Source organism: Lachnellula hyalina (assembly GCF_007821495.1).
Source record: "Lachnellula hyalina strain CBS 185.66 chromosome Unknown contig00083, whole genome shotgun sequence".
In the NCBI taxonomy this organism is placed as follows: Eukaryota; Fungi; Ascomycota; class Leotiomycetes; order Helotiales; family Lachnaceae; genus Lachnellula; species Lachnellula hyalina.
The window spans coordinates 60,482-84,906 of NW_022157197.1; the positions used below are offsets into that span (position 1 = coordinate 60,482).

The 24,425-nt window shown below is 49.4% G+C and overlaps 8 protein-coding genes across 8 annotated transcripts; 5 read left to right on the forward strand and 3 right to left on the reverse strand.

Moving 5' to 3' along the window:
• Positions 1–983: 983 nt before the first annotated feature.
• Positions 984–2,953, reverse strand: LHYA1_G005665 (uncharacterized protein; the record flags this gene model as incomplete). The annotated part of the gene is made up of 6 exons (XM_031150609.1): positions 984–1,633; positions 1,781–1,867; positions 1,922–1,989; positions 2,083–2,251; positions 2,416–2,554; positions 2,669–2,953. The coding sequence occupies 6 exons, from the start codon at positions 2,951–2,953 to the stop codon at positions 984–986; spliced, it is 1,398 nt and encodes a 465-aa protein (XP_031004667.1).
• A 969-nt stretch (positions 2,954–3,922) lies between these two features.
• On the reverse strand, positions 3,923–6,290 carry hypBA1 (Non-reducing end beta-L-arabinofuranosidase; the record flags this gene model as incomplete). The annotated part of the gene is made up of 5 exons (XM_031150610.1): positions 3,923–4,486; positions 4,565–4,999; positions 5,055–5,385; positions 5,462–5,812; positions 5,884–6,290. The coding sequence occupies 5 exons, from the start codon at positions 6,288–6,290 to the stop codon at positions 3,923–3,925; spliced, it is 2,088 nt and encodes a 695-aa protein (XP_031004666.1).
• A 424-nt stretch (positions 6,291–6,714) lies between these two features.
• Positions 6,715–7,090, forward strand: LHYA1_G005667 (uncharacterized protein; the record flags this gene model as incomplete). The annotated part of the gene is made up of 2 exons (XM_031150611.1): positions 6,715–6,916; positions 6,993–7,090. The coding sequence occupies 2 exons, from the start codon at positions 6,715–6,717 to the stop codon at positions 7,088–7,090; spliced, it is 300 nt and encodes a 99-aa protein (XP_031004665.1).
• Positions 7,091–7,572: 482 nt separating this feature from the next.
• On the forward strand, positions 7,573–8,647 carry MST4 (Sugar transport protein MST4; the record flags this gene model as incomplete). Its single annotated transcript, XM_031150612.1, has 3 exons — positions 7,573–8,228; positions 8,332–8,395; positions 8,477–8,647. The coding sequence occupies 3 exons, from the start codon at positions 7,573–7,575 to the stop codon at positions 8,645–8,647; spliced, it is 891 nt and encodes a 296-aa protein (XP_031004664.1).
• A 1,168-nt stretch (positions 8,648–9,815) lies between these two features.
• On the forward strand, positions 9,816–12,499 carry SEC23 (Protein transport protein; the record flags this gene model as incomplete). The annotated part of the gene is made up of 8 exons (XM_031150613.1): positions 9,816–9,842; positions 9,899–9,964; positions 10,018–10,148; positions 10,199–10,493; positions 10,547–11,029; positions 11,079–12,176; positions 12,223–12,422; positions 12,475–12,499. The coding sequence occupies 8 exons, from the start codon at positions 9,816–9,818 to the stop codon at positions 12,497–12,499; spliced, it is 2,325 nt and encodes a 774-aa protein (XP_031004663.1).
• A 537-nt stretch (positions 12,500–13,036) lies between these two features.
• Positions 13,037–13,817, forward strand: rpl-12 (60S ribosomal protein; the record flags this gene model as incomplete). Its single annotated transcript, XM_031150614.1, has 4 exons — positions 13,037–13,040; positions 13,106–13,139; positions 13,289–13,409; positions 13,470–13,817. The coding sequence occupies 4 exons, from the start codon at positions 13,037–13,039 to the stop codon at positions 13,815–13,817; spliced, it is 507 nt and encodes a 168-aa protein (XP_031004655.1).
• Positions 13,818–14,858: 1,041 nt separating this feature from the next.
• Positions 14,859–19,914, forward strand: SEC (putative UDP-N-acetylglucosamine--peptide N-acetylglucosaminyltransferase; the record flags this gene model as incomplete). Its single annotated transcript, XM_031150615.1, has 4 exons — positions 14,859–16,507; positions 16,561–18,567; positions 18,619–19,225; positions 19,279–19,914. 4 exons carry the CDS (start codon positions 14,859–14,861, stop codon positions 19,912–19,914), a joined length of 4,899 nt encoding a protein of 1,632 aa, XP_031004656.1.
• Positions 19,915–21,479: 1,565 nt separating this feature from the next.
• Positions 21,480–22,448, reverse strand: rca-1 (Myb-like DNA-binding protein; the record flags this gene model as incomplete). The annotated part of the gene is made up of 1 exon (XM_031150616.1): positions 21,480–22,448. One exon carries the CDS (start codon positions 22,446–22,448, stop codon positions 21,480–21,482), a length of 969 nt encoding a protein of 322 aa, XP_031004657.1.
• Between the last annotated feature and the right edge of the window lie 1,977 nt (positions 22,449–24,425).

Sequence of the window (24,425 nt, forward strand, 5' to 3'; positions counted from 1 at the left end):
TACGAAAGTTGCCGAGGTACAAAGAAAAAAGAATTGGTTGGATATGAACATGGCAGGCATGTGAGGCCATTCCAAGGTTTCTCTCTGTTGGCAAACTCTCCCCTCTCTCACACCCTTTTTCTCCATCTTTTTGCTCCATCATCTTGAAATTGTTGAGCTCACAATCGACCATCTAGTGCATGACGTGTGATCCCTGCGATCTCGTAATACTGTGGACCAATCGTTTAAAGGCGTCCCTGCATTAGCGCTTCGCTAGGCTATTCATCCGCCACTCATGGCTTGATCCTGGATCTTAGTCACCGTCGCACTCACTGACATACGGTGGGTGGATGATATGACGGCTTTCGTCTTTGGCACCGTACCATGTCTAGTCCGTCATCATCAGGACCCAAGGGAGATTCTTCGTATTATCATCATTATAACTATAACTATGACTATTGTTGTAAATTATAAATCCTCCTTGGTAAACCCTCTCCTATTCCTTACAGAAGAGGCTCGTTCATATTTACCGTATGTGTGGCCCTCGGACTTTCATTCATGCGTATTTACCGACCGTACTTTACCTTATAGCGTCGTCCTCCGATCCCAACAATTTGCGACAATTCATCCATTCTATTCAACCCCAACCACCAACTTGTCCATCATATGCACGTACCCAGTACCGATCTGAGCCGAGGCCCTTCCAAACACATAGGTAGATATGGTATTCCACAGTCACGGGACGGACATTGGTTCACGAGACTCTCGTACGAGAGCGAGAGCGAGAGCGAGATCAGATCTCGACGTCTACATAACATCACGTTCCCCTTCTGCTAAATAACTTCACTCGCGCTCACTATTGCATTCCATCGCGTAGACACCAGAAGCGCGCCGCATTTACTGGTACGCATACATGCAAGAAATCTCAATTTTCGCCTATGCTACGGATAGCTGGCCTCCCTCCATCCGTCCATTCTTCACAACTTGAATTCCACCATGGTCTTCTATCCGCGCAGAAACTCAAATGCATATGCAGTCGAGGTGTCTGTCTGATAAATAGGAAACGTGACACTGTTTCCAGAATACGTGTGCTCGTACCAGCCTAAATCCGTTGGCCCATCCACTTCGCCGAAATGTCCTCCAGTGGCGGGAAAGCTCCAGGTATGTATATTCAGCGTTCCTGAAGTTGCCAGCCCCACGGCTGAGAGATCGTCGATTTCAACTTGCCATGTTCCGGTGGTGATACGAACTCCAGTGAGAACCTTGACTGTATCTGAACCAACAGTGGCATACGTGTCTAGTTTCAGGTCCGTGGAAGGGGAGCTGCCAACACGATAGCCCGTCATGTTCAGATTGTAGTATTTGTACACCTGGTAGTCGCCATTTGGGAAATAGCCACCTGCCGTTGCGCTGTAAGACGAGGTGGTAGCATTGGGTTTGGAGAGCAGCGACGCAAGGAAGTCATGAAGCTGGGTCCCACTCAGCCAGTTACCACGTAGGCCGATTGCATTTACTCTCTCGAGTTGAGAGATCCACCAAGCTGAACCAGCGGGAACTTGTTCGTCGTATATTCCGTATTCATCGATGTTTATGGGGTGGTTTGGGAGACTGTAGGTTTCCAGAAGGTTGAATAAAGCCCCATATGCTCCCTCCACTAGATGGGGAGTCAGTATTTCCTGTCATACGTTTCCCAAGTCCAATTTTCGAGAAAGAAAGAAAGAAAGAGGCCTCGGGGATGATTAGAGGATTGCATGTCCGGATCTCGAGATTCAGGATAAAGTGCGAGATTGGTGGCACTCACTATCTCCACCACCACCTTCCATATGCCACACCCATTCATCCGGCACACTCGCATTACTCGCAACGAAGCTCAAGAACCCCGTCCACCCTATAATTATCAGTTCAGTTGTGTACAATTGCTCAGTCAAACCCTCTCACTTACAGTTGTTAGAAGCATCAGGCTGTCCAGCAAAAGCCGGGCCAATGAGTTTGACGCTCGGAAGTTCAGTTCTGTCATGTCATGATTGTTGTTAGCCTACCGTACTCTTCACTTCATTTATTTTCTTTCTTTGTGTCTGGAGGGAAATAGGTAGGTATGTTTACCGAAGGCGATGATACGTACGACCCCACATCTGGAAGTACTGTGCTTGTGGCGCGTTCCAAAAATACGTCAGGTCTGGTTCGTTCCAGATATCGATTGAGAGGCCGTCTGTAGCATCGTTTGCTTTCATATCGGAGATCCAGCGGGTTAAATAGGCATCCCAACTCGACCCTAGAGAAAGCTGCAGTGTTAGCATATTTCATCTTTCTCGTGGCTTCAAGGTAGGGCTGTAGGTAGGTATTGTTTGGCAAGGAGCGGACAGGCACTTGTTTGTATAAGTCCCAGAGGGAACAAGTACTCTGGAAGTCATGGCTTTGCACTCAGGAGTAACTTACAATCCCCATCATCCCCCGGATACGGCGCAGTAGAATTTTGCGTCCCATCAGCACCCCACAGATCATGAATCAGAAAAATAAAATTCGCATCGTATGTACGCGCGGTTTTGTAATTCGACAGCGCTGACGCAAAGCGGTTCTAAGAGCGACCCACCAGAACCATTTCAGCAATCGTTCATTCCACATATGTCAAACATTCCAGATACGCCCATTACAGCCATTACAACAACGATATACTCGAGTATGGACATACCGTATACTCCGCTACTCCCCAAATCCACCCCCGTCCCGGCGCCGCCACCTGAGCCCCACCTGCTCGCGCATAGTTGAATCCCATATCCTCATACAGAAACCCTGGGATCTGACCCGGCGTGTCTGGGATGCCGTAGAGGATGCCGGAGGCGAGGTGCGAGGGGGTGCCGGTGTTGTTCCCTAGGTTTACGATGGAGGTTCCTGATACGCGTTTTTGGTGATGGGGGGCGAGGGGATTGCTGAGGGCTGAGGTAGCTAGGAGGAGAAGAGGGAGGAAGGGTCGCATCTTTGCGTACGTATGCGGGTAGTTCACGGGATGGATGTCTTGAGTTCAGATCTCAGGTAGGGAGGGAAGGAGGGAGGGAGTCGGTGGACAAGATTAATGAAGGAAAGAAAACACCACTCACTCACTCACTTACTGGGTCTTGTTCTTATACATATAGATCCATCCTCTCCCCACGGGGTAATTCCACATGTCTACCGGGCGAGGCAAAAGAAAAGAGCAGAAAAAAAAAGCTAGAGGCAGTTCTCCGCACTCACTCACTCAAAGTCTACCGGGTAGAAAGAACCATGATCTCTGCGAGTCCCAAAATCGAATTCTAATTCTCCGTTACGCCTTGCCATTGCCCCCGACCCCGCCCCCGCATTTGGCGGACGACGTGATTCATTCCCCCCATGTAGGTAATGCAGGATACTGTCTGTACACGTTGGGGCGTGACCCGGCCCAGACCTGGAAAGCATAGGCATATGCATACTAGGTAAGGTAGGAGCCCAGCCCCAGCCCCCACCGGAGCGGAGCTAGCCCCGGACCCTCCACCGGAGCCGCTCTTGCACATCACACACATCGCATCTCAGAGCCGGGTGGTGGGGACGGGGAAGGGACTGGACTGGACTGGAGTCTGTAAAGCGAGGTTGGCAATTGGAGCGCGTAGCGTATGCTATGCTCTCTCGAGGAATCTTGTTCACTAGGTAGGTAGGTACTTGTCGTGTGATTGAGCGTCCAGCGCACGCGAAGCGAACAATATCAAGTACAGTGTGATGCAAGCGCAGATACGCAGTCTTTGTATCTTACGTGGATATCAGGCTAGTGCGAAATGGACCTGTCATTCGAGTATTCGAATATTCGAGACATGGTGTGATTGGGCGGGGATACTGATCAAGCTTGAAGGAAGGGGTGGATGAGATGAGATGAATGAATGACTTCTGGGGTGTCTGTCTGTCTGGCTGGGCTAGGCTTCTCATCTACGGTCTACAATTACAGTTTCCTCCTGATTCCCACGCGCATGTGTCCCTTGCCCCCTCGATTATCCCGCAGCGCGTAGGGTATGAAATGCAGTTGCTCCATACCAGGTCGCTGTTGCTGTTGCTGTGTCTGCGGAGTGGAAGAAGAATCAGAAGCATGTACAAGCGGTATATGGTGTGGTGCTAGCTGTTCATGTTCATCATTTTCGTCTTCAAGCATTTGGACAGCGGCATTATGGGCTGTTAAGCCTACATACGACTCTGCCTCTGTCTCTCCCTCTCCCACTTTCGGCGTAGAGCTCAGCATTGTTACTGTGTTTTCTGCCACGCGGGATGAGGGATCGAGGACCAGAGATTTGAAATGGTCGTCTACCCACGGGTTGTCGAAATCTTCAACGCAGTATACGATGGGTCCGCGGGCTAGTGCGATGATGGGCTGGTTCGTGTATGGGTGCGGTGAGATGAAGCGTGCGAGGAGGGGGATTTCTAGGTGGAAGGTTGGGTGGGCGTTTAGATAGGCGGGGGTGAGGGAAATGTAGCCTTTGCTGGTGTGGGCGTTTGGGAGAGGTGGGGAGAGCTGGATGGGGATGTGTTAGTGGAGTTTGAAAGGAAGGTGTTGTATGAATGAATCTTGGGGATGAATGGATTGTCATACCTGCCAAGTGGTAGCCCAGGCCGGGATTCGCAGTTTGATGGTCATTGCTACGTCCGTAGGGTTACGGATTGTAAACTCAATCTTTCCTTCCCATGGCCAGTTGGAGTCTTGCTCGATTTCCACCACGCTGTCATTTATTGGTATCGAGAGGGTGGCAGAGGAGTACATGTGGATATCTACAGCGACGGATTGGGATTTCTCGTTCTCGTCTACGCGGAACGACCAGAGGTATCCACCAATGTACCCCAAGAGTCTTGTGACGTTTGGAGGGCAGCACGCGCAAGTGAACCACTCCGCTCGTCTGGACAAGTCGGAATCGCTGGATGCGAGCTGGTTGATGTAGGTGAATTGCTTTCCGTTGGATGCCATACCGGTCATGACCGCGTTGTAGAAGCAGAGCTCCATGATATCCGCATATTTTCCATCCAAGTCCAGCTAGCAACTCGTGTTAGAAAAGTACTGTAGCCCGCAGGCGGATGATCCAACTCACTTGAAGAAGTCTTTCAGCGAGCATCATGACCCCAATAGCTGCACAGGTCTCTGCGTAACACCCCCCTTCATCAGTGCTAGATGGTAGGAAATAGTCGATCCCGAAACCTTCCCACTGTTTCTGCGCGCCAATGCCTCCGGTCAGGTACATTTTCTTTTCTGTCATGTTTCGCCAGAGGCGCTGCAGAGCATTCGTTCTATCTGCAGATTTTGGGCTCGAGGGGCCCTGGATACGGACCAAGTCCGCTACAGCCGTGAGGAGATACATGGCTCGCACTGAATGTCCCTCGATGGTTTGTTGGTTTACAATGGGTTCGTGTGCTTGTTGATACCTGCAAAGCCCCGTTGATTAATGATATTCCGTTTTCACCAGGTGTCTCTCCCCACACCCCTTCATTTCGAACTTACCAGTACGATCTACTTTTAGGATAGTAAACGGGTCGTTCGTGTTCTCTGTCCCCCCTGGCTTCTGTCTCTACATCATAGTAATGGCGCCCATCCTGCCCCGTCGGGTTTCCTCTCTCAGCTATAAAGTACTCGGCCAAAGCCAAGTGCTTAGGATTCTTCCTTTCTCCGTACAGACGAAGCAATGCCAGCTCGATCTCTGGGTGGCCCGGGTACCCATGTTTCTGCTCTGGCCCCGGCCCAAAAGTTGCGCATAGCAGATCCACGTATTTGAGAACGGGTTCCATCAGCAAGTCATTTCCATAACATTGGGTGTGGGCTAGCGCCGCTTCGATCAAGTGACCGGCATTGTACCTGAGATTGCCTTCTGTCAGCAAAAGGTCTCAAGTGACAAGTGAAGTAAATGAGAGTGAGATTTTCTTTACAGTTCATGAAGATCTCTCAGATTCGTAAACCGCTTAGTAGGTTCAACGACGGTAAAATGGATATTCAGATACCCATCCGCTTGCTGAGCAGACCGGATCATAGCAACCAACTCCTTCACCGCACCATTGATGGTGGGATTTTCCTCGCACAGGAGGAAATAACAGGCGCCTTCTATCCATTTAGCAACATCTGAATCCCAGAAGAGATGGTTGGGGACAGGCCACACGTCGGGTTTATCGCGGTAGCACGGATGCCATTCTAATTTGAAGGCATGATAGCGACCAGTCGACTTTAGAACATTCAGCTGGTACAGCAAAGTGGTCGAATATACCACCTCACGCCGCCGGCTGATGAAAGTGGGCGAGGAAAAGCTCGTATGGGAAAAGGTCGTTTGAGGATACGCCATGGCTGCTCGCGAGGTACCGAGGTACATAAGAGAGGATTGAAGACGAATGAAAAAACCGACGTTTTATGGCGTGGCATGGCACGAGACATCTTTCTATAATTCAATCATAGGGAATAATGGGTATCATGCAGGATAGCTGCAGATCAAGCCATAGCTCGAGGCTGAACTACCTAGCTACCCCTCCGGGATTCCATCCCCACCGGACGCACCCCGCATCCCCCCACCGGAATACAACCTTGGTGGGCTGAAGACTTCGAATCAACTCCACCTATTGCCAGGGTCTATATATCCGGGGTCCCCAAGGGAATATATGAAACGATCAGCGGCATGGGAATACTTGGCTTTCCTCGGATAAGTTCAAGCTCAAGTTTCTTTCGCACTCTTTCAAAATTAACTTACATTTGAAATTCATCTGCGTGGCACAATGGGACTCTTACAGAAGTTCATCCCTCCCCATGACCGCTATGCGGCGCTCATGCTCTATGGCATGGTGTTTTCCACCTGTTTCAATGGATATGATGCCGGTATTATGACCGTTATCCTGGCGGATAAACAATTCAAGCATTATTACAATATCGACTCTACCAGGAGTGGTGTCATTGCCACTATTCCCTGGGCTGCAACGGGTGAGTACAGCACAGCACCAATGATGATATCAATATCTTTATATCGTACAGAGTACTAATAAGATACATCCCTCAGGTTTGGCACAGCTTTTTGTAGGAGGAACCTTGGCTAGCTTTGTAGGCAGACTCTGGGCTCTGCGGATATCCATCTGTGTAATGATTATTGGGGTGTAAGTTGAGTGCTCACAGGGACGGGGACGAGATTCTTACAACCAATAGTGTCATTCAAGTTGTCCCAAACACATATGCAGTTCTCATCGTGGGCCGTCTCGTCACCGGTCTCGGCTTTGGGTGTGTCTATATAGCAACGAACCTTTACGTCGCCGAATGCGCCCCACGGAGTCTGCGTGGATCTTTCGTTGGCACTGTTTCTCAATTCGGATACCGTAACGAGCCTGTTCCTTTGTTCTTCCCCGGTTTTGCTATATCTGAGCTCCTGAGGAGTGCTTCATCGTCTCAGCTCTTGCTCTCCCTCAGTACGATACTAATTTGTTGTAGAACTAGGAACACTAATAGCATTTTGGGCTGGATATGGAATGAGTTACCACCAATCTCCGTACAACATTGCCTGGAGAGTCTCCAACTTGATCCAAATCCCCATTGGTGTAGCCTTCGTCGTCGTGTCGTTCTGGTATATAGAATCGCCTCGTTGGTTGATGGAGAAATACCCAGACAGCCCGGAAGTCTGTCTCAAAGCGCTCGCCAAACTTCGCTCAGGTAGTCCCAATGATGGCCACGTGCGTCTCGAGTTTCATGAACTGGTCTCCTCGCACGAATATCGAAAGAGATTCAAGACCGGATACATTGGTCTCTTGTCTAGTGCCGGTATGCGGAAGCGTCTCGCATACGGCGTGTATGCTATGGCCCTTCAGCAATTTGGCGGTATAGCGGCTTTGACAATGTACGCGGCCTTGATCTACGAATCCCTTGGCTGGAACGCAGGCCACCAAGCTTTGGCCATCAACGGTATCCAGGCAGCTTTGCAGCTGGTTATTGTTTTGGTCAATACCTTCACAGTAGACAAGTTTGGCCGGAGGTCCCTGCTTATCGCTGGGTTCTTGATTCAGAGCATCGCACTCCTCATTCTGTCATCGTTGACCACGACCTACCCGGATAATACGAACAAAGCCGCTGCGATCGCCGAAGTGGCCATGCTCTTCATTGTCGGTTTAACGTACTGTTGGTCAAACGGTCCTGTTACTCCAGCAATCGCCTCGGAGATCTTCCCTCAGGAGGTGCGAGATAAAGCGTTTGGTCTCTCGCTTCTAGGACAAACTGTTTGTTTGCTGGCGTTGACGCAGCCGTGGCCCAGGTCAGCAAGTCTCTTCTTTTCCCCACGAGGCAGCTCTAGGAGCATGCCCCGGGGGCTTTCGTGCCACCTTTCGATATTCAGCCATGCTAATTTGCTTGGGTAGGTTCAACCAGGAAGTCGGGGCCAAAAGCTATTGGTTGCTCTTTAGTTTGAATGTCGTTGCGCTGGTAAGTTTTGGTCCAAAGTTAGAGGCCAGGAAGCAACTAACAGGAAAGGTATCGGTGATTGTTATCCTTCCCGAAACTAAGGGTATCTCGCTCGAGCGTATGGACAAGTTGTTTGGAGAGCTTGATGCCGTTGATGAGGGTGAGAAGGAGACTTCGGCGAACAAGCTTGAAGCTATTACTTATAGTGGGGGATTGCCAGATGGTGAGAAGGCGCATGCGATCTCGCACGTCGAGGAACACCTGAAGGAATAAGTAGGGGATGAGGTAACGGATGTCTCTACTATATTTATCCTGCATGATTTTACATCCCAGAGACAATGATGTATGACCAAGGCATCCTAGACGTTGAAGAGATGCTGGATAGGTTTAAAATCACAACAGTATTGCTCGTAGACAAGTGATTTTTTACTTTAGCACACGTGTGACCCCTTCCCATTATATAAATACTGGTCTAGATGAACCAGTGGCGGTGCGCAGATACGAAAAAGCGAGAAGCTCAACTGAGAATCCTTCCACATCAACATACGGACCAGAAGATGATTGAGCAGTAAATTGGATTACATGGCGAGGTGATATGAGGGGATTCATACACAGCGCAGGCGTGGGATTCCAATTTCAATGGATTGGGAAACGCACGCAAACCTGCCTCGTCGAAGGCTCAATGGATGGATGTCAAGATAGTTTAGAGCACTGCTGCTGATCATGCTTTCGCGACAGGCATCTTGCATATTGTACGGCAACAGGCTACCTACTGCACTTGCATTATTTATGATATGGCAAGGAACTCTTGTGTTCTTGGTCGAGTTGAACGGGAACGGGCACATGAATGCGGTCGTCTGTAACCTCAGCTGATTCCCGTGTTCTCAAGAAAGTCGAAACGACCTCTCGAATACAGGCGCCCAGCAACGGGTCGATAAATGGTTACTCTTCGCACAGCGCGAAAACAGCAGGCTTTAGGGGTAAAACAGCAGCTGTCGTTAAGTAATGTTTTTGGAACTGGCGATGTTATAAAAATCAAGGGAAAGAAAAGGCCGCACGTCCTCGAAGTTTTTATCTTGCTTCCATCGCTAAAGTGAGTCTACTCTACTTTAGGTCTAGCGTGGCTGCCTTGCTTGTTGTTGATGCCTGGATACAGGGCCATCGCAATAATCGCCATCTGGCTTCAGTTGAGAGCCACCACAAGTTGACGGGACTACTGAAGAGAACACCTTCTGCCCGAGACTGCACCTGCATCTGCATACATCTTGACACACTACTAATTCTACATTGTCATGGAATCTTGAACACCGCCACTTTGCATTCTCCCATTCCAATTCCCCGCCCCAGCAGGAGACCGTCCCCACGCAAAACCATTGTATCCAGGACGGAGCTCGCCCAAGTGTAGAACGCCATTTGATTTCTCCCCACCAAGCATTCAGCCATGGATATCGACTCCTTGAAGGAACAGGTAATTGTCATCCCCGCTAGCTTCTTGGGATGCCTCAATTCTGACTGGATTTGCAGTGGTCGGAGGTCGAGGATCGAGATGGACTCCGTCTTAGTTGGAACGTCTTTCCTAGCTCTCGCATGGTTAGTCAAGGCCATAGGCAAAAAAGAGAAACATACATACTGAATCCCCATAGGAAGCCTCGCGCCTCGTTGTACCTATCGGTGCATTATATACACCTCTGAAAGAGAAGCCCGACACTCCTGTGTTGCAGTTCGAACCCGTCATCTGCAAGCAACCATGCAGATCCGTACTGAATCCCTTCTGGTAAGTTTTTGGGAGGACTGAAAATATGGCTGTATGCTAAGTTTTCATAGCCAAGTAGATGTCCGAGCACGCCTCTGGATTTGCCCCTTCTGCCTGTCTCGAAACCCCCTTCCACCGCACTACAAGGACATCACTGCAAATGCGATCCCCCCCGAGCTCCACCCAACAAATACCACCATTGAGTATCGGCTTTCGAGACCTGCGCCTAGTCCGCCTATTTTCTTATATGTCGTGGATACCTGCCAGGAGGAGGACAGTTTGGCAGCTCTAAAGGAATCTCTGGTTATGAGTCTGAGTCTCCTACCAGAGAACGCTTTAGTAGGACTGGTAACATATGGGACTATGGTATATCACACCAACGTTGGGCTGTAATTCTCAGTGGGCTGACAGATCCTCAGGCACAAGTTCATGAAATTGGCTATACGGAATGCCCCAAATCATACGTATTCAGAGGTAGTAAGGACTATTCAGCGAAGCAGGTGCAGGAGATGCTGGGCCTGTTAGCACCTGGTTTAAGACCTGGCATGCAACAGCAGCAACCTGGCCGTCCAATGCCGCCGATGGGACCAGCAGCTCGATTCCTCCTTCCCGTACAACAATGCGAATTCCAGCTCACCAAAGCTCTGGAACAACTCCAAAAAGACCCCTGGCCAGTCGCTAGTGATCGGAGGAATCTCAGATGCACAGGAGTTGCTCTTAGTGTTGCTGTGGGGTTGTTGGAATCTTCATTTCAAAATGCCGGTGGTAGAATTATGCTGTTCACTGGTGGGCCTGCAACAGAAGGACCAGGTTTGGTGGTTGGCCCTGAACTAAGAGAGCCCATCAGATCACATCATGATATTGACAGGGATAACATCAAATACTACAAGAAGGCTTTGAAGGTAGGAAATGCTACAAATAGACCCCTATTTCGGTTTCTGACGAGAATAGTTTTACGACAACCTTGCCAAGAGAACTGCCCACAATGGTCACATCATCGATATATTTGCTGGCTGTCTGGATCAAGTTGGGTTATTGGAAATGAAAGGGCTTGCAAATTCCACTGGTGGCCATATGGTCTTGACAGATAGTTTCACCTCATCAATGTTCAAGCAGTCGTTTGTTCGCGTTTTCGAGAAGGATGGCAACGACAACCTTCTCATGGGATTCAACGCGTCTCTCGAAGTCCTCACGACAAAAGAGCTGAAGGTCACCGGCTTAATCGGACATGCGGTATCTATGAATAAAAAGTCGACATCGGTAGGCGAAACGGAGTGTGGTATTGGCAATACCTGTTCCTGGAAGATGTGCGGCATTGACCCCAATGCTAGCTACGGAATATACTTCGAGATTGCTAGTCAGGGAGGACCAGCCCAGCACCAGCAAACACCACAAAAAGGCATGATGCAATTCCTGACATACTACCAGCACTCCTCAGGCCAGTTCCATCTCCGCGTTACCACTGTATCACGGAACCTTAGTGGGCCAGCTGGAGACCCAGCCATTGCCCAATCTTTTGACCAGGAAGCTGCCGCTGTCCTTATGTCCAGAATTGCTGTCTTCAAAGCAGAAGTTGATGATGGCCCAGACGTCTTGCGATGGGTGGACCGGATGTTGATTCGACTCTGTTCTCGGTTTGCCGACTACCGAAAAGATGATCCATCTTCATTCCGCCTGGAAAAGAACTTTACTCTCTATCCTCAGTTCATGTTCCATCTGCGGAGAAGTCAGTTTCTTCAAGTTTTCAACAACTCACCCGATGAAACTGCATTCTACAGACATGTTCTCAACCACGAGGATGTTAGCAACTCTCTGATCATGATCCAACCTACACTGGATTCCTACACTTTCGATCAGGATGGTAGCCAACCGGTTCTGCTCGACTCTACTTCTATCCAGCCCACCCATATCCTGCTGCTTGATACATTCTTCCACATCTTGATCTTCCACGGCGAGACTGTCGCAGAATGGAGAAAAGCTGGCTATCAAGATCAGGAAGGATACGAGAACTTCGCTTCTCTTTTGGAGCAGCCAAAGGAGGATGCTAGAGTAAGTAGTACTTTCAAGTACAGTCTACTTTGCTAACATTACCTAGGAACTTATCACTGACCGATTCCCACTGCCGCGTTTCATTGTCTGTGATGCCGGTGGCTCGCAAGCTCGATTCCTGTTATCAAAGCTTAACCCATCTACCACTCACACAACAGGTGCCTATGGAGGAGTCGGCGCTCAAACAGCACAGACCATCTTTACTGACGACGTTTCCCTTCAGACTTTTATGGACCATCTTATGAAGTAAGTCATGGCGATCTCGGAATTGTATAATTCTGACTAACCTTTTGTACAGACTTGCGGTGAGCGGGACAAACTGAGCAGCGAATTGAGGCGCCAAGGCATCAGCAGGCTTGGTAGGGGGGCCAGGTAAGGAAGGCTGGCATAAGAAAATCATATGTAATACCTAGCTAGACGTAGGACAAAATCAAAAGCCTAAGTGAAGGCGTTGAATGCATATGTGGCTTTGAGCTTGATCTGACCGAATCTTACGCACGCCGTGGTGTCAACTATAATAACGTGATGCTCTGTTCTATCGCTGGAGATCGGTGTGTCAACTATTACGGTTATCGTAGCAGTATGTTTCAATTCACGGGATTTCTTGTGATCTCTAGGGTATTCTATTTTAGTACTCTTTTTTATTCTGTTCTGTTGCATGAAGCAGGTGATTGTGGTGAGATTTGAGATGGGGACGATAAGGTACGGTACCTAGCCTCGTCTGTCAGCCTCGACCTCGATGTGACCCATTTTTCACTAGCGTGCACTCGCTTAACTTCTGCACACTGCTTTTTGCAATTACTAGAATCTCGAAAATCTTCCACTGAACTTCACGACATCGCGATCAATCATCCGCCATCATGCGTAAGTCTCCCTGCATAGGCCTGCACCTGTTCTCTAATACACGGGCTAATTTTATGTTTCAACAGCTCCAAAGATCGACCCCACAGAGATCAAGATCATGTATGCTCACCATCCTATTCCTCTTCCCCTCCTCCAAGGCACCGCGATTGCCTTCAACAACAAAGTCCCAGTCTCAACCCCCTTGCCGCGATCTTCGAAGACCGATATCAGCGTTGAGAGCAGGATATTTGCTAACTGAAACATTTTAGCCACCTTCGAGCCACAGGTGGTGAAATCGGTGCTTCGTCCGCGCTCGCCCCAAAGATTGGTCCTCTCGGTCTGTCACCAAAGAAGGTCGGAGAAGACATTGCAAAGGCAACTGGCGATTGGGTAAGCTCGAGCTTTGGAAGATCGAAAGATCTGTGGCGCAAGGGTCTGACGGTGTTATAGAAAGGTCTCCGGGTCACCGTAAGGCTCACCATCCAGAACCGACAAGCCGCCGTATCAGTCGTCCCATCCGCGTCTTCCCTGGTCATCAAGGCACTCAAGGAGCCACCTCGTGATCGCAAGAAGGAGAAGAACATCAAACACTCCAAGTCTATTCCCCTTGATGAGATCATCGAGATTGCTCGCACAATGCGATTTAAGTCACTGGCAAAGGAATTGAAGGGTACCGTGAAGGAGATTTTGGGAACGGCTTATAGCGTTGGTTGCCAGGTAGATGGAAGAAGCCCGAAGGATATCAGCGATGATATCGAGAGCGGAGAGATCGAGAGTAAGCATCTCCCCCAGCCTTGAGAGCAATCGTATACTGACTGGAATGCAGTCCCGGAAGAATGAAAAATTTGGCTTCTGTTTCTTTCGCGGGGTATTATGGGATTGACTTTGCACAATAAGCAAGCAGCAAATGGCATGAAACTTCCACCAAGTCGCCCAAGATGCTTATCGATCGTGACCCCCCAATACATTCCCCCATATGCGTGCACTTCACTTGACAAACACTCTGGCCTCTACCCCCAGTCCCTCGAGGACTGGCTCATCTGTGGTATTGGCCTATTTTTGGTTCAAGAAGATTGATTTTGTCCGATTACTCACCGCGATATCCCTCTTCCTTTTGGTTGGGCGTGGATATAGTGGTCCATATCTTTCTGGGAAACATTCTAATTCGTACAGAGCCTAGTGAAGTTTTAACTCTTTAATTGACTGGATGATACTGATTAATAGCAACTGGCTTGGAAAGTAGAAGTAAGCTTAGGCTCTGCTAATACGCGGGATGACGGACGTCCTAGAAAAATGTAAATGCTTCGGAACGCAGTATTGAAAAAACTGCAATATGACAATTTAAAACAAATATATGCACATCTCAAGAATCCCAGCTAAAGTGTTGATTTATTGCAAGTATCCAACTACACGAGATCACAAGAATACTTACAGTACCTACCTGCATGTATGTGGTCCACTAGACGCGCGCTTAGCTGCGTCTGAGCCTTGAAATCCCATGTCAGCACCGAACGTCAGATAGGCTCCATCAACACGAACAAGTATCCTCAGAACAGATTTTCAACATCTCAAAAAGTCGCACTCAACACCCCCACCTGCGTCATTCGTCTGAAGAGGTGGGCATATCTCAAGACGCCCACCTGGGCTGCGACGCATCACGGCAGAGATGATCAACAGATCAGACTCTCCCCTCCTTCGTGCAGGTATTGGCACTCCTTGGAACTAATGACCTGACAAGACTCTTAAAGGTCTTGTTACTTTAGTCCAGCAGTTACATGCCCCAACTTTGCATCTCCTCTTTTACTCTCCATCGAGCTGCTGCCGCTAGCAAATATAAATATGATTCCTCAGATTGCTCAACACCCCCGACTATCTCAGCAATTCGGCAGCTATGGCTTTGCTGTCCCTCCCTTTGAGCCCCTTCCAAGCCCAAGAAGATTTGACCAGCCTGCCGCACCTTTGCCCTTTCGAAGCCCGCGAGAATATGGGCCATCTGCGCCTGCTCAACCTCACCGTACATATCCCCTCGACAACCACGCCCCTCGTCGAACCGGGCTTGCCCGGGGAAGCTCTTCGGAGCAGGGTTTTGGGTCACAATACAACGACCCCTCGGAGCATATGCTTCGTAGGAAAACGCCAAATGGCACACTTGCGGCAGGCTACGATGCCGGCATACCTGTGCAATGGTCAAGCAAAGCGCCGGCGCTGAAGCATGTCATACTCCCTTTTTCGGATAGTTCTGCAAATCGTGGTGATATATATTCACCAGCCATCTTGAATGGCCAGAACTCACGGCGCAGGTCTGGACATTCAGGGTGGAGCCATCCGCAACCAAATCAATATGGTAGGGTCAACGGAGGTAGTATGGAACAGCGCATGACAGGTGAGATGGAGAGTTGGACACACCATCCTCCAGTGCCGGACGCGTCTCACAATGTTTGGGATAATATAGCAACACATCAACCTGCCACTTATTACCCTAATACTGGCACTCAAATTCCTACTGTACTTCAGCCACCTTATCAACCATCCCCTGGCCCTACGGCATCTAATGATGGCGGGCTGTATGGCCCATATTGGCCTGATGGCAAATTTGTTCCATATCGGCCAGCCGCATTTCGTGGCCATGGGAATCACTATTCTATGCGAGAGTCTTATTTGGAGGGAACCCCTCAGAACCACCCACAAACCCCTGCTGATCTCTTGACCGGGTTCCGACAGCCAACTGCCAATCTTGAAGTTGACCCTTCAGTGCGCATTGGACATCCTGCTTTTCAATTCCAGGAAAACGGTGCCTCCGTACTGGGTCAACGCTTTGAGACGTCAACGCAGCCACAGCCTTTTCGCATTGATAGCGCAGCATACTTACAGGGCTCGGAGGGGTCCAGAACCCCAACCGCAGAATCCGTAAACAAGGCCAGTAGTCATCGATTCAAAGAGAAGACACTTTCTTGGGCCCACAGCATATACGTTGACCTACTGGCATTCCTTCATCAGTCAAAGAAAGACAGCAGAATTTCAGGCCAGTCTACTGGCTCTAGAACCTATTCGAAGACTAGTATATATCCAAAGCCGCCTCGCCAACCGGCATCTTACCTAGGTACTTCGCAATGGGCTGGTCTGCACTCGGGGCCAAGTGATATCAGCAGTGCAAGACACGTCGGCTCTATGCTGAGGCCAACAAATCAGAGAGGCGCAAGTGGCGACTATAACGCTTGGCAAGGAGGCGGCATCCGTGATACGAGACGTCCACGAATTTCTACTGCTGATGGGCGGCAATATATGTCACCATTTCAAGCGCCTCAATATCCTGCAACAAATGCGCTTCACAAGGCAAAGGAAGCCCTTGAGCTTCTCACCAGCCTTTGCGAACAAAGTGGCTGGTGCTGGATTGATGGGATGTTGCTGGGAGGCTGTCTGGCATATGGGCTAGAGCAGTATCACAATTCCCTCGAATGGTATTCAAAGATCATTTCTATCGATCCAAAGTAAGTTATCAGCATATTTTCTACAGTTACCGGCTCCCTAACTCTGCGAGCAGACATGTTGAAGCAATATCGAATCTCGCGGCCACTCTCCTCTGTCTCAATAGGCGTGAAGAGGCGGAGCAGCATTGGCTGCAATCCGTTAAACTTCGCCCCAGCTACTTTGAAGCAGTCGAGCACCTTATTGGACTCCTTTGTGGGGACCATCGAGGAAACGAAGCTGTCGCTATTATTGATTTTGTAGAACGCTCACTTCGACTCCCTAAGTCTGAAGACTCCCAGGACTACTTCAGCGAAACATCAAGTAATGCGGATCGTGAGTCTTGTGGGTCAGTGGGTACGTCCTCAGAGCACATCGCACTTGACTACGATGGTGATGGTGAGAACCTGATTCGGTCACCCTCAACACGAGATGGCGAAGACAGCTTCATGCAGCCTGGCTTTGGCTCCAGTGGCTTCTCAGTCCCGGGATCTGAAAACGGGCGAATATTGGCTCTCGTCCACGCGAAAGGCAACATGTTGTATGCCCTTGGTGACGTCAACGGTGCCTCGAAAGCTTTCGAAGACGCTGTTCTCATTAGTGCTGGAAGGGGCTTGCCTGGGATACAGGGCTTGATTCGAAGAATCGTCAATGTTCTTACTCTAGATGGGGTTGCTGCATTGCGTTCAGATCTCAGACCCTCAAACACAGAAGATGGGCCATCCCCGCTTCTCCTCACTCCAGATAAGGCATTACAAACTGCCAAGCTGGTATTTGCGAAAGATGGTGATTTGCCGGGTCTAAGTCATGTTCCTCATGGTCTTGCAAAAAAGGCAGCAATATCGACCACTAGCAACTCTCTCTTGTCTCTAGCAAAGATATTCCAAGACGCAATGTCGAATAGTAGCTCACAACAAAGGATAACAAGAATGCCAACAGGTGTCGGTGACATTTTGGCGCTCTACTATCTGTCGCTGTCACTCCAGCCGAGTCCATCAACAGCCAACAATGTGGGTATCTTGTTAGCAAGTGTCCAGCAACCAGCGTCTCATCGTCCAATCGTGCAGAGAGATGCTCCTAATCTTCCAGCTGGCATTGTTCCCGGCAGCGGGATTGCTTTGGCCCTGGCATATTACAATTATGGACTGCTTTTAGACGCGAGGCATGCTCACATCTATACCAATCTTGGGAGTCTTCTCAAAGACATTGGGCAACTATCTTCCGCAATAACAATGTATGAAAAGGCAGTTGCCTGCGACAGCTCATTTGATATTGCCCTGGCAAATCTCGCCAATGCGGTCAAGGACCAGGGCCGAACGAGTGATGCGATTGAGTACTACAGGCGTGCAGTTGCATCTAGCCCGGACTTTGCTGAAGCAGTATGCGGGCTTGCCAACGCCCTGAATTCTGTTTGCGATTGGGCTGGAAGAGGGGGTGTCATTCTTGATGGAGGGAGACACGATCGCTGGCATGTCGACGAGACAGGAATGATTACCGAGGCCAGGACAAATGCTGTCGGCGGAGGCTGGATGAAGCGAGTCGTCGATATAGTTGCCAAGCAACTGAAAGAAGGCTCAGCGTGGGGTCGTGGGACTCTTCAGGATCAAGTTTTACTTCAACTTCTCCAGCACCTGGAGGCAGCAGATACTGGGGGCAGATGGGCACCAGAAAAGCGAGCAAAGTTACATGCAACCCTTAGTGCTTGGGCCGGACACCGCTGGGAGGGGTCACGTATTGTCGGACTGATTGAACGAGCTATGAAAAGATCCATGCACAGATGGTACCACGACAAGCACGTCAAGAAAAAATCACTCCCATCCTCTAGTTATCCAAGACCACAACTGCCAGGGAGCCTATCAGTTCCGACTGCGCCAACTGTTCTACCCTTCCATACATTTACGTGTCCGTTATCCGCCAAGGACATCCGTATGATCTCTCAACGTAATGCACTCAGAATTTCCTGTTCGACGCTTCGAGCACCATGGATGCCTACGTCTGTCTTCTCACCACCATCACCGCCAACACCACACCTCAATGTTGGATATGTATCATCTGATTTTAATAACCACCCCTTGGCTCATTTGTAGGTGCCACTATTTGGAAGTGCAAGGTCTATAACTAACTCCGATTCTAGAATGCAATCGGTCTTCGGTTTCCATAACCCAGCTCGAGCGCGAGCATTTTGTTATGCTACAACAGCTAGTGACAACTCTGTGCACAGGCAACAAATCGAGCGAGAGGCACCAGTATTTCGCGATGCAAGCACTTGGTCCGCAGACCGCCTGGTCCATCAAATTGTCCAGGATGAAATCCACATACTCGTCAATTTAAATGGCTATACCCGGGGAGCACGAAATGAAGTGTTTGCCGCTCGGCCCGCTCCTATTCAAATGTCTTTCATGGGATTTGCGGGAACCCTAGGAGCAGAGTGGTGTGACTATATACTTGCAGATAAAACCGCCATCCCACCGGACACACTGCGGCCGTCGAGACAAAACCTTGGCCTCGAAGATCAATTGTTGGACCAACAGTCGCATGATGACGAAGACTGGGTATATTCTGAAAATATAATTTTCTGCAAGGAGACATTTTTCTGCTGTGATCACGCGCAGTCTGAATCTCGCGAAAGCCAGTCAAGTTGGGAGGATGAGCAATCCAAGAGATGGAAAATGCGGAAAAATCTATTTCCAAGCCTATCTGATGATGCAATCATTCTTGGGAATTTCAACCAGTTATATAAGGTTTGCAACCATCAATCATTCGGGGTGAACGATCAGTGCTAACTTGAGAGTAGATTGAGCCTACGACGTTTCGTACTTGGTTAAGGATACTAGACAAAGTTCCAAAAGCAATTCTCTGGCTTCTACGCTTCCCCGACTTGGGCGAAAGTAATCTGAAACGAACAGCACAAGAGTGGGCAGGAGACAGCGTTGCATCACGAATCTGGTTCACAGATGTAGCCCCGAAGCACCAGCATATATCTCGAGCGAGAGTTTGCGATCTTTTTCTCGACACCCCAGAATGTAACGCCCATACGACTGCTGCTGATGTTTTATGGTCAAGCACTCCTCTGTTGACGCTTCCTCGATATAAATACAAAATGTGCTCTCGAATGGCAGCGTCTATCCTAAAGGGCGCGTTGCCGAATAGTGAAGAAGGGCGGCAGGCGGCTAGAGAGCTCATTGCGGAAGATGACGACCAGTACGAGAAGTTTGCAATTGAACTTGCTCGTAATTTTCACTACCAGATACAGCCCTCTGGCCATGGGGAGGGGATTGGCAGGCTCAGTGAGCTACGCAAAATCCTCTTCGATAGCCGTTGGACTTGTGCCCTATTTGATACGCGTAGATGGGTCTCGGATCTGGAATCTGCATATGATGAGGCTTGGCGCCGGTGGGTGTCGAATGAAGGAGGTGACATCTATCTATAGAATTTAGGAGTCAAATCTAGGCATGCATTAGAACGGCGTTGCGTTATTGTACATCTTTGCAGCGGAGGAGTCTTTAGGGATATGATATCATCTTGGGCGAAATGAATCCAGAGGGCAACTTCTTCGGATTTTTGGAATGGAGTATGGAAGGAAGTATGGATGGATGGCATTTGCTCGTGATATAATGTGTTACTAGATACCCATTACACGCGAAAGGACATTTTTCTTTTTCTTTTCCGCTTTCGCTTTCGCTTTCGCTTTCGATTTGCGATTTGCGATTTGCGATTTATATGATAGATATTTTCGTGGACGAGAATCATTATATCAAATATATTTCGGTACGGAGCACTCGATGCTATTCTATCTATAGACTGACTGTCCCTTTTTGCTTTTGAAATGTGTTGATATCATGATGCAGAGAGAAGTAGGTTAGGTTAATTAATGCCTGCGCAGTGCGTGCGTACTTTGCTTTGATTTGATGCCAATGAATGAATGAATATATTAGGTTGGCAGCGCGTCTAGCCTAGCGAAAACCATCTCAGATCCGGACCCATCAGATCTCAGATATGACTGACTATTATGATTGAGATTGATCTGCCGATCCGATCTGATCTGCACGCACGCAATGCATTACCGGCATTAAATTAGAAGTTCCCTCGAGATCGACTGGAAAGTACGGTACGGTACGGTACGTTGGATAGGTGGGAAAAGAAAGGGAAAAAGCAAATTTGTGGCGGGGCGCTAAATGTAAGATAAGGTAGGGAGGTAGGATCCGGTACGGTACTACAGTAGGGGTAGGCTAGTGATGTGATGTGGTATGGGTATGGGTATGGGTATGGGTATGTATGATATTCGATCGAGAGGAAGACGAGATGGCATGGCCATCTTGCAGATGTACATGTAGATATAGATGTGGGTAGGTAATTCACGGGGTATGCTTCTCCGGGAGAATTGCGGGAGAGAGCGAGAATTGCTTTTTGCGTTTCTGTGGACTTGGCTGGTTAGTGTTACATGTGCTTGATTGATCAACTGACTGGCCCCCTTTCTTCATGGCATATGTAGGTCTACCTTAGGTATAAATCACTTTGCATAGCCTAATATATTCGCGAAAAGAACAGCATAAAACGGATGTGTATGATATAATGTAATGTACTAAACTGTACTGTACTGTAAAAGTCCGTTGGTGTAAAGAGCAGTCCTTAAAGGTACAAGGAATGCTCAGACACGACGGCTATGGTAAAGGATGGGTATCTAGATGAACAAATGTACATGGTATTAGAAAATTTTGCTGCAGCATGAGGCTGGCTGGCTGATGTCCGCGAGAGTAAGGGAAAACGTTGTTCATGATGGATGACCCTATCCTATCCTATCCCCCTCCCATTCCCAATTCCCTGAATCCGGACCACCGATAAAGACCCTTTGGTGGTAATATGACGAAGTAAGCCCCCAAGACACGCATTATACAAAAACTAAACATGGATAACCAGCTAAACGCTTTTTTGTACCCGCGTGTCCGTCCCTAGATATATATGAAAGTTTGAACTGAACAAGGAGCCCGACTAACTTCAACCAAGCAGGGAAGATAGATGCATCCTGGAATCGCGCTCTGCTGTCTGCTGTCGGGGCTGAGCTGGGTGGCCGGGCCTTTGAAGAGGCGGGAGCTGCATAGGCGTAGACGGCGCTGTCATGACCTGTATTCGACAATCATGCTGATATTCTCGGGGTGAAGAGGCTATCATGTACTGCTCGGGTTTGGGTGGGTGGCGGCAGGTTGAAGAAGGAAGCGTATGTCCTGTTGACTCAGCAGGCTGGGCATGGAAGCGTGAGGGAAAGGCATGGGCGTGGTTGTCGGCATCTGAGCGGAAGGGTTTGGGTGGGAAGTATAGCATAGGGAGGCTCAGTCTTCTGTTGTCGTTTACTGCGTACCCGTTGATGGGGCGGAGATCGACAGGTGAGGTGTTCAAGCGGGGGGACAGTGAAAAGGTGGATCCGCAGTCTGAGACAAGTGACGGAGGACCGTCTACGGATTCTGCTCTCGAGGCTTCTGAAGCTGCTGGAGATGGGAGAGGGCCTTCAACAGCTCGCTGGTGGTAAGAAGAAGCGTTGATGGTGAGTGGCCGGTTTGCCGGTGGCCTGGCAAAGGAAAGAGGCATAGATTGTTCGTCGAAGGAGTTGGGACATTGTGTAGATGTCCTACGGCGGAGAACCAGACGTCGGCGTCGATTCATGCTGCCATTCCACCAGTTCTTGACTGCATTGTCGCTCCTGCCATGAAGCCTCCGGGCAATCTCAGCCCAACGCTTTCCCATCTCAGACACCAGACGCTCGATTTGAATTCCTTCTTCAGGACTAATCGGCTCGTGGTTGAGTGACGATTTCAGATTCTGGTGGTATCGCTCACGGCATTGTTTTGGAGAGCGCGAGCCAATGAGGTGAGCGATTCTAACCCAATTTAAGGCTCCCTGGGTATGCACAAGTTGGACTAGATATGCATCCTCGCCTTGGGACCAAGGACCTCTCCGGTGTGATGCCATCGTGGACATTTCTTTTGATTCCTGAAGACGAGTTCCGAACGAAACTGGACGGACCGAAAATCCAGATATAGAAGGAAAGCGGAGGGGAACGCGCCTCTTATATCCAGGTATGTGAATCCACACGCCCGGCGGGATCTATAAGCACGGATCTCCAATAGGGCCAAGTCAACTCCAGTGCAGTGGCCGCCGTGTAGCCCCGGAAGCGGGTAATATCAACCGTAAATTGAATAGTGGAAGGTTGAATAGGCTGTAGCAATTTCTTTGAGACCTAGAACAGTTGGCAATGCCTCTATTGTAGTTGGGCCTTTTCTAAAAGTGATCGATGGCAGCGATCAACGAAGGGCTCGTTCCTATCGATGGGATCATTCAAGTAATATCAGAATGACAAGTAGGCGTATGGTCGTTGCTAGCAGGTGAGAAATTGTCAATCGTCCTCGAATCAGAGAGTTGTGGTTGATCAAACTTTCAAGTGTATGAAGACCAGCGTATCAAGTTGAACGAGGCTCTCTTGCAGAACCAAAGTTGAGTAGAGGTAAACCTAAGAACAAGCAGGTGAAGAGAAGAGTTCGTGATGTTTTCGTCGATGTATTTGAGAGACGTTTGATGGGGTTCAGAGTAACGTTTGTGGAGTAGTGAAAGAGAACGGAGTAGGCTGATACTAAAGATGATGAAGATCGGATGCCTGTAGGACCATATACGTTATTATGGGGACATCAGCACGAGCCGTACTCTTGGCGCCAGAGGGGGGGGTTAAAGCGGTTACGGTTGAGGCCAGCACGCGAACGCAGCGATCAAGCCTAGGGCTGGGATTGCCAGCAGGGTCTTCTTTTTGTGGCGTAGAGGGGGTGGTGGTCCTAGCTCCGGATCCTGGCCTGGGCAATGGGTATTGACAGGATCGAGAGGCACATACATGTACATACCTGGTGCTCGAGAAATTGAAGCGGCAGAAACAGAAACAGAGGACGAGTCTCGCCTGTTAGTTGGGTGGACTCGTCTCGTGAGCTTCTCTTCCAACGAAAACTTCCCAGCTGGCCGGGTCCTGTCCTGTCCGTCGCTCTCGCTCGCCGTGAGCCCGGGCTTCTCAAGGTAGGTCTGACACCGGCGGCCACTGGGCGCAAGAGGAGGACTTGGTAAACGGTGCCGCTGGGCGCATTGGCTGCTAGCTGTAGTGGAAGGCAGCAAAGAGAAGAATTTGTACCATAATAATCGGTCAATAAGACAAAGACAGGTACAAAGTGATGAAGGCTTGATGTGTGCCCTGAGTGATCCTCATGGGACGCGGGTGGCTTGCCCACTCAGCTGGGTCGAAACGCCTGAGCCTGTGCTACAACTCTGCCACGACATGGCCGATACTGTCACTTGCAGCGCCTTGTCCCCGTTGGAAGCTGGAAAGGGGGAGAACTACAACAACAACTAACTAACAAACTAGTCCTGATGAGGCAACAGCTAGCAGCATGAGGCGGGACAACGATATTTAGTTAGGGAAGATCGAGAACGAGTGAGCCGCCGCTAGAACTACCTGGGAGCTGGCCAGTACAGTATTGTACAAGTATGGAGTAGGGCTAGTCCACCTGTCCACCTGTTCTATCCAGCAGCCAGCTACAGTACAGTAGTAGCGGGCCCAGCCCAGCTCGATCTGACACACACCCCATCATGCCATGTGGGGACAAGATACTGCATGAATTCTACAGCAATGATCCATGAACACCGTCCATGACCCCATGCCGCTTTCGTAGCTTTTTGACGGCCCTGGCCTGGTCCGACGAGGCATGAGCCGTCCCGTCTTGAGTAAGTACACCGGACCGGTCAGTCTTCAGCGTGCGCCAGACGTCTAAAGCTGAGTCCTAGCTCTAGCCTAGTCTGAACCGTTTGAACTACTGGAACTGTATCTCACTCCTTATAGGTTCAGGCTACCTTAGTCAGGTTCAAGACACGTGTAGCGGAACATCATTCTTGAGCGCGATTGCCAACCGGAGA